Source organism: Periplaneta americana, chromosome 7 (genome assembly GCF_040183065.1).
Source record: "Periplaneta americana isolate PAMFEO1 chromosome 7, P.americana_PAMFEO1_priV1, whole genome shotgun sequence".
Lineage (NCBI taxonomy): Eukaryota > Metazoa > Arthropoda > Insecta > Blattodea > Blattidae > Periplaneta > Periplaneta americana.
Window position 1 is genome coordinate 26,539,599 of NC_091123.1, and position 17,572 is coordinate 26,557,170.

Below are 17,572 nucleotides of genomic sequence, written 5' to 3' on the forward strand. Positions count from 1 at the left end.
TAAATTGACTGAGAGTCGCCCTGGTTGGCAAGTTGGTATAGCACTGGCCTTCTATGCCCAAGGTTGCGGGTTCGATCCCGGGCCAGATCGATGGCATTTAAGTGTGCTTAAATGTGACAGGCTCATGTCAGTAGATTTACTGACATGTAAAAAGAACTGCTGCGGGACAAAATTCTGGCACATCTGGCGACACTGATATAACCTCTGCAGTTGCGAGCGTCGTTAAATAAAACATAACATTTTTTTTTAAATTGACTGAGCATACATAGAACACAATTTTTATTTCGAAAAGGAAGCAAAAGAGAGCAAAATCGTATTAAACTTTTTTGTTTGCAATATCTTACAGAATAACCCCTTGAAATTAATGCCATTACTTACAGTTCACCCTGTATATAATTGAAGGGTACATGGGAAAAACGAACAATGTCACATTTCCATTAAGGGTGAGATAAGAGTCTATTTCAGTATATTACTGCAAAGTTTATTGGTGTTTCTACTTGAAATGAAGGAAATGATGAGTGTATCTGTGGTTTTACTTCTCCTTTACCACTTTCGGTGAAAATACAGTAGAACCTCTAGTACCCGTGGTAATGAAGGGGATGGACTGAACGGTTGATCGAAAAAATCGGATAATCCGTACCATGAAAAATTGGTAATTTTCTCCGTGGTCTTGTATTTAACTCGCTAAGTAGTGAATCACAAGTTCACTAATTTAAGTCTGGTTGTCAACGACGGGTTTTTAAGGGGCAAGGGCTAATGACTGTCTCAGGAAAGATAGGCATAAAGGAGGTCTCATGTTGTAGATTTACATTTTTTTTTTTTACACTTTGTCCTTGTTTTTTTATTAAATCGCGCAGTTGTAACTACAATCTCGTATTCTGATGCGAGATGAGCCACAGTTTCTCTTTCTGAAACCAATTATTTCCATTTTTTTCGATATTTAACACAACATGTTTTCTGTTAACACTCATGGAAGACATTTTATATGCTATGCAAGTTATATTATAGAACAGAAATTCGAACAGTAGACAATACTGTGTAACGATAAAGGCTTGTAATAACACACTCTAGCAAAAAAAAAAAGTAGAACCTACTAATATGATGTACAAAACAGTACTTCAATAAGTTATTTATTTCTGAAGAAAAAAAAAAGATCGAGAAATAGACAGTCGGATAATCCATCAATCGGTTAATAGGGTGACGGATAATCAAGGTTCTACTGTAACACTAAAGTTTGTAGTAATACAATGAATTAGATAACGACATCAGCCTTAAAGGAATTGGACATTGTTCGTTTTTCCCGTGTACCCTTCAATTATAATTTTTTATTCATATATTATCTTTTAATCTATAGATTATACCTCTGATTGAGGTTCTGGCTGATATGTACATCTAATATCAGACAGTACATCTCACGTGACAATACATGTCAGAGGAAGGATAATTGTTTGTATGCATCTGAAGTTTGATTAGTGTAATATGTAGCTAATCGGCGATTGTATGCAATGGAGGGGGGGAAAGGAACTGGCCACTCTATCCCATTATCTCCTGGCCTAGTTGCTTCATGAGTGATGCCTTATTTGTGTCACTGTTTCCCTAATCTTATATTTCCCACCACAGAGAAATATTGGAGAGCAAGAACGCTAATGGCTTCGTTGCCAAAGCCCAGCATTAGATAACAACAACATATTTCCCTCTTATCTTCACGTTAGTCTTGTATAATTGTTGTTTAGTCAACTGTCTGAAGACAGGTCTGAACCTCACAAGTGATACCAAAAATGCACTACTTATGAAGCAGCTAGGCCAGGAGATAATAGGTTAGGATGGCCAGTTACTTTTCCCTTCCATTGCATACATCACTGATTAGCTACATGTCACTAATCAGACTTCAGATGCTACAAACAGTTGTTCTTCCTCTGACACATATTGTCAAGTGAGATGTACTGCCTGATAATAGATGTACATATCACCCAGAACCTCAGTCAGAGGTGTCTTGTATAGTAATTATCAGGGAACGGATTTATATGGACTAAAAATATATGAAATATGTAAATATATATGTAGTTATTTTTACCAAAATATGGAATTAAATATGGATTTTTACCAAAATATGGAATTAAATATGGACTTAAAATTATAAAAAAATGACTATGTACGTTAAATATTGGTACATTTTAATCAAACTAAACAAAAAATATAATGGACGTACCTTATCTTCCAATGTAGTTTCAACAAAACACAATTTTTATTGTCTGTTACCATAACAATAGGTTACAAACATTTCTTTCAAGTGCTGAAAAGTGAATCTTCTTCTATTGTCTCTGAGGATAGATTTATACTGACTAAAAGAGCGTTCGACGTCACAAGAAGTAACTGGTACATAATTCAATTTCACAATGTCTGCTGGGGATAAGTCCAAGTTAATCTTCACTGTTGATTCACCACTCATCACAGCAACAACCTTTTGTAGTTCTTCATATCCAGGGTTTTTTGAAAGTACAGTGTCCACCTTAGCTCTTACTGCATCTGCAACTTTACCTCTACCACGATTCAGTTGTTCCACAGTACTATTTATAATTTCAAAACTTTCAGATAGTGAAAGGTGCCTATTTTGGAGACTTTTGAGCGTTTTTATGATGCATGAAAATGTATGCTGAATGTGAGCTAAGTCATTCTTCACACTTATGTCACAGGTAACTGTTTTCGCAGTATCAATTGAGACTGCATCTTCAGAGTCCAATGCAAGGAGAACATTGTTAATAGAGTCTATATGTTCGGCATAATATTCAACTGCTTCTAGCCATGTACCCCATCTAGTTAAAATTGGCTTTGGTGGCAATGGAATTTCAGGGTACATTTCTTTCAACACGTTAACTCTACTGGGAGCTTTGAGAAATACTTTTTTCACTGATGAAATCAACAAATCTACTTTAGGGAAATTGTCTCTGACCACTTCTGCCACACGATGAAATGCATGCGCCACACAAGTAAAATGAGTCAATTTAGGATATACAACAGATAATGCTTGTCCAGCTTTGACCATATAAGGGGCAGCATCGCTAATAAAGAATAACACATTATCGTACATAATACCCTTTGGCCACAGGATACCCATAGCTTCGTTGAACAGTTTAACTATAGTTTTGTTATTGCACTTTTCTAGAACATCACAATGTAAAAGAATTCGTTCAGAATATTGTTCACTTAACAAACCGATAACTACATTACCAACAAGTCTACCTTCTTTGTCGGGAGTCTCATCAATGGAAACCCAAATTGAACTATCTTTAATTTCATCTCTTATCTTCTGTATTGTCTCATCGTAGATGGATGGAGCATACGTCTTCCTAAGTGTTGACTCATCCGGGATTGTATGTTGAGTATATTTTTCAAGGAATTCCCTGAAGACCTTATTCTTTAGTTTGTAGAGAGGAATATCAGCAGAGATGAGAGAACGGCACAGGTCGATGTTAAACTCAGATCTTACATTCGATGTTGTTGGTTGTGTTAAAAACAATTGTCTCTGCTTGGAATTTAGTTGTTTGTTGGCCTGATGTTTACTAGTTGTAATGTGTTGTTGCACCAGGAACTTTTGTGTAGATGATACTGCACACTGACACAAATTACAAAATAATATTTTATTGTCAGTTGATAAACCATCTTCTTTAAATTCTGAAATGTAACTTGTTAGTTTTGATTTTAAATTGACTGAATGACGTACTTTTGGCATATTTACCGTCTTTATAGTATAATTTACAAAACTGAACCTATGTGTACTCTGACTGGCATTTAACTGTTGAGCTGCACAACTGAAGTCTGTTAAAAATTTTAAATTAAATTAATACAGTTTTGTAACTTACTTTCCCATTGTTGATAGGACTGCTAATTTTCAAATAACTCTGATGTTAAAGGGATTACTGAACATGTGTTTAAATCTCTATTGTTGAAATGTATTTTTAAAAGTTAATGGAATTTTGTTTTGTTTTATTGTTAAACCTAATATAATATGGACTGTTTTATATGAAATATGGAAAATATATGGAAATTAACGAAAATATGTACTAAACTCTAAAATATGGAAAAATATGGAAAATAAAAGTAGGATTTTTCAACCCTACACATTGTGAAACATAAAGATAATGCAAAATATAAATTATATTAGCTTTATAAGTAAATATGTATTTACATATAAATCCTTTCCCTGGTAATTATTAATAAAGTAACAGTAAAATGTGAAAAGCAATGTAAAAGATAGTAGAAATACTAATTACATGATTTGATATCTTAAAAGTGAGAGACTCCATTACTGTTTATGTTCAGTTATATTAGTGGATGGTAACATGTTCTTATTCATTTGTCTTTTTTTTTTTTTTTTTTTTTTTATCTTTCTTGCTCTCTCTGTCTCTCTCGCTCTGCTTATTGTGTTTCAAGCTAAGAGATACTAAAACTTTATAACAAACTTGAGTAGATATAAAATATTCCACATTCTGAAAACCCTTAAACTCATTTCTCTTTTATTTAGTGAATGGTTCATATGTCGTTTGTGCAGATTTTAATGTGTAATTATCACCCATAGTTACAGTATATGTTGCATGTGTAAGTAGTTTGGAGTGCATGATGTAATTGACATTACTGTGTTATTGTTTATGGTAGATTTGTCAAATATGTCTTCAGTATTATGCTCGCATTTAAATTACAAAAGGAAAAAATATGAAAAAAAATGATTGTAAGATGAAATGTTTCTCTTCTTTTTTTCTGCCAGAAGCTTCCAAATACACTGTGTTTCAATATTATGATACCACTTAATATGGTTATTATTAAGTAAGTATTAGTGATAGAATAACCTGGTGCATGTAATTTAAAAAACTCAGTCATACACAATATGTAAACCCTTTATTACATGCATACATCAGCACGATAGTAAATTTCTTGTCACACACTCTCCAATATTATTTTTGTTATGGATGTAATCATAGCAATGATCCGATGTCTTCAAGATATTGGGGTAGAGATGGCACATACACTACATCCTTCACATACCTCAAACAAAGAAGTCATAGTGTGAAGTCTGGTGACATGGAAGGCCAAGGACAGTAGGCCATATCAACAGTGATAGTATGTCAAGTCCAACAATGTATTAGATAGTCAGTTTAAAAATGTCTACGAAACAACCTTTGTTACTGAATTTGTTCTTGTAAGCTGACTTGTCCCATGTTAATTCTCATTAATACTTATTTAATAATCACTGTATGAAAGTGTTGGCATCATTTTGAAATACAGTGTATATTCATGAAAGCAATAATAACGAAGTACAATATTGCCATTGGTTTGTGTGATGTTTGAAACATGTTTCATGTCTTTGTCCAGTGGTCACTGTATTTTCCTTCTTCATTATGTTGCATTTGTTATTCATATATAACACTGTGTTTGACTTGCTCTGCTGAATGGATATATTCAGTAAATAGACAGAGTTGTCACAGTCTAGTATACACAGTCACAAAGCTCAATACATAGTAAATATGCATCCATAGATAGTTGCTAACCACTAGGATCGCTACTATTGCCTCATCACAGACAATGTGAAATAGTACCGGCACAGTCTATTGTTCCTAGTACCCTCACAACTCAAGCTTCGTGACTGTATATACTAGACTGTGGTTCAGTTACTATATGTTTTCTTTTCATTTTACATTATTTACCTTTAATATTATGCATCTTGTCAGATATTTTACTCTGCATGGTTCGTATACTGACCTTCCTATTGAATAATCGTTTACATCACTGTTTTAATTCAGTCATTAAGTCAGCTTTCTTTACCTGTCCGAAGTCATTTGAACCTTATTTTTCTATTTCAGTTTGTTTAATTTCTGGGAGGAAACTTCTCTCAAAGATTGGAAGAGGGAGAAATCAGTTTTGCAGATAATTCTTATTTTTATTTTTATTCGTCTTTCAAGTTGTTTGCTTCATTCTATGAACCTATTTCATGAAAGTATGGCATAATACTTTGCAAGAAAATTCATTTATGACTAGACCTATTACAAATCAGAAAAATTGTTTCACAAAATCTTCTTGTACACTAGCATTTTATTACTTCATATTTAGAGTTTACATGCATTACAAGAAACACAAAAATTACTCAGCCAGGTGAGTTGGAGATTAGCTTCGACGGCTAGCTCTGCCATCTTCTTCAGGGACGAAGTGATGTGGGACCACGTCTAGCCGGTATATATGCAAAAGTAGGGCTTCCCGCTGCGGGCCAATCAGGAGCTAGTTCCTAGTCCCGACTACCAGGCGCATTCTGGTTGGTGGACACGGCAGCCAATCAGGAGCTACTTGCTGGTCCAGACTGTCTGCCATGTGCTGGTGGTCTAAGCGTATTGATGGCAGGTTTCCATGCCGTACTCAGCTGGACCACCAGCACACAGCAGACAGTCTGGACCAGCAAGTAGCTCCTGATTGGCTGCCGTGTCCACCAACCAGAATGCGCCTGGTGGTCGGGACTAGGAACTAGCTCCTGATTGGCCCCTCAGCGGGAAGCCCTACTTTTGCATATATACCGGCTAGACGTGGTCCCACATCACTTCGTCTCTGAAGAAGATGGCAGAGCTAGCCGTCGAAAGCTTGGAAGCTAATCTCCAACTCACCTGGCTGAGAACCCGAGAAGAGTTATTCTATATCAAACGCCGGGAAAGCCTCAAGCCATACACAAAAATTACTGGAACTCAAGTCCCTGATAACCTGCTTTACTGGTCTTAGAGATAGTCCCAGTGCAGCAGGTCAGGTGAGTAGGGAGCATGAGCAACCACTTCAAAGTTGTTTCCACGAAAAAATCTCTTGCGTTATGTTTGCCTGGTGAGCAGGGGTTTTGTCTTGGTGAAAGAGCACACGTATAGTTTTTTCCAGTAGTTTTTCTTGCAATGCAGGAATGAACTTCTTCAAAACTTTTTATAGGATGCACCTGTTACTGAGTACCCTTTGGAATGCAGTGAGTGAGAATTATGCCGTCGCTGTCCGAAAACAAGACAACCATCATTTTCTCGACACTTGCGCTCACTCGAAATTTTTTTAGGTGATGGTGAGACTATGTGCTTCCATTGCGTTGACTGGCACTTTGTTTCAGGATTGAATACGGCATCCTTGTTTCATCCATTGTGACGATTGATGAAAAGAAAGCACCATTCATGCTGTCATCACATGTCAACATCTCGTGACAAATTGCAATGCGCGCAGCCTTGTGGTCGTCCGTCAGCATTCATTGCACTCACCTGGAGGAAACTTTTCTGCATTTTCAGGTCTTCTTTCAGATCTTTGCACAGATCTCACAGAAATACCAACTTTTGAGGTGATATCTTCCACAGTGAACTGGCGATCCTCCAGAACAAGTTTCTCCACTTGCGCAATCATGTTGTCAGACCGGCTGGCAAAAGGTCTATGTTCTTTTGGCTCATTGTCAGATGACACTTGGCCTTCTTTGAACTGCCCCACACACGAACACTCATTCTTCACATTCATGACACCATCACCACTTGTCTCATTCAACTGACGATGAATTTCAGTGGGTGTCACACCACGCAAATGGAGAAAACGAATGATTACATGGTGTTCCTATAACGAGAATGTCGCCATTTTAAGTGTTAGAATTGCTTCTCACTCTAGGTGCTGCCACTAGGTTTCTGTGCACCATACGCTGCTGTCATCTCTGTCACTCATTCACAAAGAGTGCCGTGGCTTTTAATCCAAACCACATGTTTCTGTCTGCTCCCAATCCTGAGAAAAAAAATCGGGAGACCTTAGAACTTAAACGCACCTTGTAAACAGAGTGTTATAATCCTTGGATCATTGATAAAGCAGTATTACAGAATATTGTGACTGCCAAGAGTCGCTGTTGTGGTTGATGGTGAAGTTCGTTTGAGTACAGGTCTTGTGACGAAGTTTTTTTTTTTTAATTTTATGTTTTATTTAACGACACAACCGCAGAGGTTATATCAGCGTCGCTGGATGTGCTGGAATTTTGTCCCACAGGAGTTCTTTTACATACCAGTAAATCTACTGACATGAGCCTGTCGCATTTAAGTACACTTAAGCCTGGTTCAGACGGTGCGTGTTTCTGTGATGGATTCCAAGGTGACTGCGCGGATGGATAGCCTGCGTGGTCACTCGCCGGAAGTAATGCGCTCTGGTGGCTCCTTGGATAGCTAGCTTGCTGGATTTCGAGGGTAGGTTCCTTGCTATTTTTCGTGATGGTTTGCAGGCTGGAAACCAAAGATGATCATATAATATCACCACTGAAACCATGTCGCCATGTTCGTTGTTTTCCAACTAAACCTGTTTTTCCTATATTCTTTAGTTTCTAAGAAACAACAATTAAATATCGGACTTTAGCTGTTTTGCACTTATGGCTTAATTACTTTATTACGACATTTACTACTGTTAATGTAGGACTTTAGTTGTTTTCCACTCACGGTTTAGTTTCTTTTTGACCATGAGTGTTGGCAACAGATGAAGCAGCAGATGATTTTCCAATTTGAACTGTGAAAAGAGCCAGCTCCGTATGAACAACTACCATCACCGTAGCCAACACGGGAGCCAGCCAGTGAGCACGCAGGCTACCCATCTGCGGAGCCACCTTGGAATGCATCACAGAAACACGCACCGTCTGAACCAGGCTTTAAATGCCATCGACCTGGTCCGGGATCGAACCCGCAACCTTGGGCATGGAAGGCCAGCGCATACCAACTCATCAGCCTTGTGACGAAGTAGTTCATAGTTGTTTAATTAGTTGATTTCTTACTTGCTTCATGGCATGACTAATATTTTACGAATTTGTTACAAGATATTGACTTTGTATATCTTCTCTAATTTGTAGGATACAAGCATTTTCCGGCTCTGGAAAATGAATATGTTTTATATTATTGTCTGGTATGGATTCTTGATTCTTCAATAGTAAAAAAATGTGTCATATTTCGTCTTCAGTGGCTGTGCTATAAATAACCTTATGTAAAGATAAATATGTAGATATTAATAATCATACATTGCGATCGAAAAGTCTCTCCGCAGCTCCATTGGTTCTAGTAATCCTGTAGAAAGTTGGGACTTTCCCATTAATTCTGGTTTGACAACCTCACATCCCCAGTCCGTCATATGCTTAGCGGCCAGTGCTGCCACTTGAATTCTATGTCTAGTGGATTCTCAACTACACAAACACTGCAGAGGGACTTCTCGATGACGCTGTACATAGACCATTATTTCGTCTAGTAGCATTATTGTGCATGTAAATTTATTATTTTCCAGGATGAAGGCACTGATGATGACAGTGACGATGACTATGAAGCTAATGAGGAGACTGCATTAGAAAGCTATACAACGCCATTAGATGAAGAAAACTGCAATGTAGACGAGTACATTGTTTTTAAAGAAGTTTTGCAAAGTAGGTATTATATAATGTAATTTTAAACATTAGGTATTAGGTGACGAGGGTTACAAAATACATTGCATCATGTTGTAAGAAGTACCTCTTATGCTGTTTTTTCCATCACTATCAGACCCCATTGGTGGCAACAATGCATTACTAGTGAAAGTTGAATGTTTAGTTGATTCTTCAGTACGAGTTCAGATTTTCTGACACTAAGGCTACACTCACATTGCAGAATTAAACGTAAATAGAAACAAAAAATTAACATAGAGAATGAAAAACATATAGTACATTATTCTTTTGTGTCGTGAAAGTGGTTTTGTTTTTAAGAAAAATTCGTGTTAAAGATTTAGATGTTATTGTCAATTTGGCGGTGTTATTTGACTGTTCGTCATTCACTCATATGAAGCTAGTTGTATAGACCAATTTACCAACACAGTTGTTGTCCAAGGTGCGCCATAGGAGGCTGAGTTCATCAACTATAACATATTGCAAACACAAACTAAAAACTGCAGTAATTAACTATACTCTTCACCTGTTCCTGCTTCAAAGGATATTCATTCATTCATAGTGTTCTGCCCAAGGGCAGATCTTTCACTGCAAACCCAGCATTCTCCAGTCTTTCCTATTTTCTGCCTTCCTTTTTGTTATGTATTTAGTTATTTAATGACGCTGTATCAACTACGAGGTTATTTAGTGTCGAGATTGCTGATAGCGAGATGAGGCCGAGGATTCGCCATAGATTACCTGGCATTCACTTTACAGTTGGGGAAAACCTCGGAAAAAACCCAACCAGGTAATCAGCCCAAGCAGGGATCGAACTCGCGCCCGAGCGCAACTTCAGACCAGCAGGCAAGTGTCTTAATCAACTGAGCCACGCCGGTGGCTCTCTTTGTCTCCTCATATGATCCATATATCTTAATGTCGTCTATCATCTGATATCTTCTTCTGCTCTTAACTCTTCTCCCTTTCACCATTCCTTCCAGTGCATCCTTCAGTAGGCAGTTTCTTCTCAGCCAGTGACCCAACCAATTCCTTTTCCTCTTCCTGTTGAGTTTCAGCATCATTCTTTCTTCGTCCTCTTTTACCAACACAGCTTTGTTTCTTACTCTGCCTGTCCACTTCACACACTCCATTCTTCTCCATATCCACATTTCAACAGTGGCGTAGCATCAATGTAAGCTAAAAAGCTCAGCTTCCCCAGTTAATAATAATTTCATAATAAACCTGCAGTCTATGGACAACATTATTGATTAATTTTAATAGAATTTATATTTACGCGTTAAATATTGTGATGCGGCAGCTCAGGATGATTTGTGATGCAGCAATAAACAAGAAGCCTGCACACACCAGCTTCCAAGCAGACTGGTTTCTTACACTCATTCTTCTGTGTGACCCACCCTGTAGATTTTCCATCCCTTTCTAACTAAACTACCCTGGTCGCAAGGCTCGCAGGAGGCTAGCTTTGACATTGAAAATAAGTAGTTTCCGAGTTATCCCTTTTCGTCAGTTGTGTTCAGTTGAAGTGTTAGTGTGCATTGTGGCTGATATAATAAATAATGAGTGAAATAACAGTTCCTGATACCAATTTACTTGAATTTTTAGGACAATTCTATTATGAAGACTGACTTACAAACAAAAGTGTGATCTAAAAAGCAAATGACCGACTCCCTTGCTGTCAATGAAGGACACAACCAAAAGACAGACGCATACTTACGTACTGTATCTATTGACCGTTAATATTGTGATTTCTCTAAGTATGACAGGGAGTGAGCTAATGTTATACTATACGTGTCTATTTGATGTGTAAACCGTGAAATCATATTTTACTACGTACCATTTGAGGTCATGCCTTATTGGTGTTACTTACGAGGTTCCAACCAATCTTCGACTGCTGACTTAACATTGACTACTATTTATTTTAAGACTATATTTTTGTAATACGTTTTCTCGTATTGCACGAAAGAAAACTTGAATTAGCTTCTCCTGCTCAAAGTTTCATGTTACGCCACTGCATTTCAAACGCTTCTAGTTGCTTCTCTTCACTTCGTTGTAATGTCCATGTTTCTGCCCCATACAATATTACACTCCACACAAAGCACTTCACCAGTCCCCTCCTTAGTTCTTTCTCCAGAAGTCCACAGAAGATGCTCCTTTTTCTATTAAAAGTTTCCTTGGCCAATGCTATCCTCCTCCTGACTTCCTGGTAGCAGCTCATGTTACTGCTTATAGTACACCCCAAGTATTTGAAGCTGTCCACTTGCTCTACTGCCTCTTTTAGAATTCTCAAATTTACCTTGTTTATTTTTCTTCCTATGACCGTGGTCTTCGTCTTGTTTGCATTTATCTTCATTCCATACTGTTCACAGCTGTCATTTAGTTCCAGTAGCTTATCCTTTAGTATCATCTCCTCTTCTGCATATTCCATCTATTATTGATCAGTTACACATCTCTGACCTGTCGATTGATTACTGTAATATTTGTATTAATTTTTGTGAATAATTTAAAGCTACAAGATTAGTAAGAAAATTCACGTATATGGTACCACCTGTTTGAACACTGAATTTTATTTAAACAGTTAGTGTACAATTGTGTATGTTTTCCATATATAGTACTTAATCTTTGACATAACAATGCACATTGAATGCAGAGTTTCATTGGCAAATCCATTTTCCTTTTCGATTCTCATTGAAGATGCTAACTGCAACACACGTGATGAATTGACAGTGATTTCTCCCCTTTTCTATAAATTTCGAGATTTGTATGTCATTGCATTAATTTGATGGGGATGACACACTGAACTTTGTTTTGTCACAATCGTGTCTTGTAAAAACTTTTGTGCGAGATCGTACGTATTTGCTTGGTTTCTGCACAAAACCAACTCGCTGTAAGTCTAAAATTCCACATTCAGTATTCCCAACCTAACACACATAACAATTTCCCTCTTCTTATACCGCTTAAGTGACATATTCATTTTACTGCTTTAGGCTTTTAACATATTATTTTTAGAGACGTTCAATATAGTAATAATTATAAATTGAAAACTTACCACTGCAATTTCACCTAAATTGCAGTGTTAATTATTGTTTTTAAATATTTGCAAAAATTAAGTAAACTCTACAACTCCACTAAAGTTACTGCATTTCGTGATACATGTAACATTAAGGAAGCCGTTTGTTTTAAGTTCGCATTTATAGACTGGGGAAAAAAAAGACCTTCGCCATTACTTGCCTACTCATGTATTACGTTTGGTTTATTTGGCTATAGTTGAATCTGTTATCCAATATGGTATAATTGGGTGGGGAGGCATTACAAAAACTGCTCTTTTTCCTCTATGTTGCAAAAACGTATAATCAAAATTTGTTTGAAAAGGCGACTGGATTATCCAACAAATTTGATCCATTCTGAATTGAATGTTTTTAGAATTGACCAAATTTATAAATACTCTTTAATGAAATTCTATCATAAAAATAGAACGAAATTTGTAGCTCGGCCACATGCTCATAATACGAGACGAAATGAAATTCTTAAATTAGTTGAACCTAAATATTTCACATCTGCTGCTTTACTACACAGTACAAATTATGGTCCACGGCTATATAATTCGATAATAAAATTTCATCCAGAATTGACTACTTTAAGCAATGAAATTTTCAGATCCAGAATTAAAAAATTTATATGACAGACTTCCCTGTGTATATATATTATGTACCATGTATTGTAAAACAAGTTTATTTCTATCCTAAGTGTATTTTTCTATTTTATCTTGGTTACTATATCAACATGACCTGCACTAATTATACTACTACTAATAATTTAATATTAATCCATCAATCTAAACATCGTCTCTTTTTTCACTCAGTTATTACTAGTATTATTATTCACTAATTTTATTACAATCTTTATGTGAGCTTTTTTCTTAAGTATTTTGTCTACAAAGTGTGTGTATCTATGTAACGGAACTGTCCCCGAACACGAGCTTTGCTCTTTCGGGGTATTTTAATGTAACGTTTTTATGTATATGTTATTATTAAATAAATAAATAAATAAATAAAATGAAAATAAATATGACGGCCTGCTGGAGTATAGTAAACACAGAAAACATTTTAAAGCAACAATGTTGAAGATAGATATTTTTGTTTTCCAAAATTGCCGTCATTGAACAGAAACCAAGATGGAGATTTCATTGCAACTAATTAGAAATTCCTCTTTCAGGTATGTAATAAACGATCTTCGCACAAAATAATGTACGATACACGAGCGGTATGTTTTCTTTCAATTCTCGGAAATTAAAAAAGCTCAACTACGTTTCGCTTTTTCAAACTTTTCCTCGAACATGAAAACTTCAACATACCGCTCTTGTAACACATATTACTATTCAAATTACACACGTCAAGTATCTGCACATGAAAGAATACCCACATAAACACATACTTACATACATGTTTGCATATCCTCACATTTCCATGAGTAAGGGTATCTTTCGAATTTACTGACGTATGCTTGCTTGTCACACTTAGAATTTTTTCGTAAGTAACTGCAGAGTTTTGTGTGCTCATTGACTTGCTACACTTGGACAGCATGGAAAAACCCAAGGTCCTGTAACACATATCTCTCGTTATTTCTTTTCGCCCCTGACATGCAATTAGACCCGTGCATGTAAAGGCTACAATTGTGAGCGTATGCCCATATGGATTTTGTGTGGTAATGAACCTAATTGGAATTTGAATTACAAATTTTTGGAAGAGAAGTTTTGTTGGTAATTAATTTCATGAGCCAAAACTTGTTTGACCCATATTTCAGCTATTCAAGCTAGTGATCCTGCATGGTATCAGGCTCTGACAGGCAACTTAACGACAGAACAGCAGAAAGCACTGCAGGAAGTGATGGTATTAGCAGATCAGAGGAAGGCAGCTGCCGAAAGCAAAAGGATAGAACAAAGTGGAGGCAAGTATATCAAGAATAATGGACAAAAATAATCTCCAGATTGTAAGAAATTAGATTCCACTGACAATACTTTTGGTTGATTTGTTACCAGTGGCTCCAGATATAGTCACTTAGAACCTTTTGGACTCTGCAGTCTGTCAGCATTAAATTTTGTGTCTGAGATACACTTGGAAAGCAGAATTCATTAACAGCAGATGCTGATTAAGATAAAAATGCACATATTCAGGATCCTTGAAAAAAAAAAAAAAAACGCTTCAGTTTTCAGATAATTTTATCCAGACTAGAAACTACATAATAAGTCTTGAACATTCTTTTTGTGCGTGTGATCATCACCTGCAGTCTATTTCTGAAGTTCTTCACTATTTCAACAAGAGATTCTCTTGTAATCCAGACCACTGTTGTCGAAATTAAATCTTAAGTTATTCAATATTGTATGGATATTACCTATACATAGTATCCTTCAAGAAACCCCATAAGAAGTATACTCCAAAAAAATATTGTTGAAACTTTTGTCATACCCTACCAATCAAGCCCCTAACGTAAATTGTTTTTGGCGTGTGTGCACTCATAATTATATGCAAATTCTTAAATATTTCCTTCACTTTGTGTACAATAGCGAGTAAAGATTAAACTACCCACTTAAAAGTTATGTTTTACACCTAAATATATTGTATCGATTATCCCTGTACACAGTATCATGTATCTATGAAGAGTTACGTAGTATACTAGTGTAAGTGTTCATGTAAGTGTAGTGTAGAGAATGGGTGATGATGAAGGCAGATAAAAATACATTCCTTACTATTAAATAAGATTATACAGGATTGAATACACATTATTTCTAGTTTCATGGCTTAAAATGTAGCTGAATAGCTGAGTAATGGAATTGTGTACGTATTATTTTTTGTCATCATTTGTGGTTGGTAATAGGTTCGTTCCAACAACAGTCAGGAACCATCCGTAACCATTGTGAGCATGTGCAGTACAGAAAAAGCGTTCCAACACAATCCGAACCAGTCCTGAACCGGAAACATGTACTGCAGTCGGGCGTTCCAACAAGCTTTTGACACGGGTTCAGAACGGTCAGAAATAGTCTGCAGATTGAGGCATGTACGGAAGAGTACGCAAGACGCGCATGCGCATAAGCTCACAAAGTCTCCTAGATACTGAAGAAAGACATGATCGACTGTTCACATCAATGAGGTTAAGATGAAAAGTGACGGTGCAGATGAATAATAAAACTAGAGATTTAATTTAAATTTTCGCCAAAAAGAAAGGGAATGGAAATTATTTGGGTATTGAAATAGTTCATTACAATTTCAACATGCAGCTTCGATTAAAGGTATAATAAATAACGTACATACATTAATAATTAAAAAAAGAACTATTTTTAGATGAGAGTCCCCCAGTACACGACATTGAATTAGCGGAATTCTTGCCTTCCATATTTTTTTGTCATCTTTTTTATAGAAAATGATCGAAATTCTATTTTCTGCAATTAGAATTAGCTGCGAAACGATAATAATAAGCATCCCGTTCTTAGCAAAGATGATCACAGTTATAGCATCTCTGGATTTAGTACATAACGATCCGCGAAAGCGTTCCAACAATGTCCAGTCCAGTTTCAATCCCATAGCAGATGCTCAACTAGTGCATGCGCATAAGATGGTACAGGAACCGTACGTGAACTGATCCATGAACCGCTTGTTGGAACGAACCTAATAAAAAACGTTTGTTGGAGAATTTTAAAAATAAATATATATAGAAAAGTTTGATCCAATATTTCTATAAACTCTTGTTTATAATTTACAAATAAAAGGTTGTGTTTTGATTTCAGGTTATGTTTTTAATCAACAGACAGTGCCTGCTTCTTTTAACTTCGGTGGAACACCATTGGGACGATAGAAAGACTTGCAAAATCAATAGTGACAATTTATACACACATTGGACATTTGTGGCAAGCATTTTCAGCACTTGTGCCATGAATGTGTGAGATTTTTTGTCCACTTGAAGACTGTAATTAAATTGAAAGTATATAAAGAGAATACGTTCATATTGTGCAAAATTTGAGAAATATATATTGGAAGAATGCATTCACATTACTTTGAAATGCAAAATTGATATAGAAGTGACGAATGAGTGAGAATTTTACTTTCTTGAATTGGGATAAAGGAAATAAATTTTAGAAGAATGTAATGTTGAATGTGTCAAGTTAACTGTAACATTTTCCAATATGTCTAATTATTGGTTAATTATGAATGTTTATGCATGGAGTTAATGGCTTTGTATGGTTCTTCCTTGCCCCTTACAGATTGCGATACTATTCCTATGCAGTAATTTTTAATACTCACATGCCACCCAGATTGTCATTTTGCAATGATTTCCCAGTTCCATCTTTCGACTAGATTGTAAAATATGTATCGATAACTTACAACTCCCCAATATCTAAATTTCTATTGTTATTTATTCAGTCATATTTATTGTGGAATTACGCCTAAGCCAACGATGTAAGAGGCTAAAGTATGAACTGAGATTAACTGACTGCAGTTACATGTCGGGTTCCTATGTTTGCAGATGCTTCACATGTAGTTTAGATTGTGACGAGTAAAAGGCTTGACGTTGTTTTCCACCATTATCAGAGCCCAATATGATATAAGTGTACAAACTAGGTGTGGTTCAGGTACTCGTCGTAAATGCAGCATGGCATGCTTAAACGAATATGTTGAATTTCTGGAATGTGCCTTGGATGAGAAGTCATTGTATAAAACTAGAACATGGGACCTTACCCTGAAATACAGTTTCAGAGCGAAGCTGTAGGTCGGAGTGCAGGAGTACTTGCAACACACCACTGGGAGTAATACTTCTCCTGTATATGCGGAGAGATTATTCCTGTTATATTCAAACATAGGATTATTTAATAAGATAACATATGTATGGTAAATTACAGGTGTATGGTGCTTCAAAATTTAGTTACAATAAGTATTTTACTTCGAGCTCTCATCTTCATTCTCGCTTCTCTCTAGTCCTCCTCTCCCTATTCGTATATCAGCTGCTGCTCAAATCAAGCCAGAAGCAACTGTGAGAAAAGTTTTGCTTGACATCACAGAGGAAAATCTCTATATAATGTGCTAGAGGGTCTCCTCAGAAAACTGATTTTGTACAATATTGAAATTCGAAAAACAAAGTATACCCATTTTTATATTAGTAAGAGCTGTA

The 17,572-nt window shown here is 36.2% G+C and overlaps 1 protein-coding gene across 5 annotated transcripts in view; it reads left to right on the forward strand.

Annotated features, from left to right (window-relative positions):
- Positions 1-16,629, forward strand: part of msk (importin-7 msk) — an 84,517-nt gene extending 67,888 nt beyond the window's left edge. For all 5 annotated transcript variants that reach the window (XM_069830476.1, XM_069830480.1, XM_069830478.1 and 2 more), the window contains 3 exons: positions 9,292-9,427; positions 14,216-14,359; positions 16,194-16,629. In XM_069830476.1, coding sequence (XP_069686577.1) covers positions 9,292-9,427; positions 14,216-14,359; positions 16,194-16,261 — 348 coding nt within the window. In that variant the 3' untranslated portion in view covers positions 16,262-16,629. The remainder of the gene's footprint in view (positions 1-9,291; positions 9,428-14,215; positions 14,360-16,193) is intronic.
- The last annotated feature ends 943 nt before the right edge of the window (positions 16,630-17,572 follow it).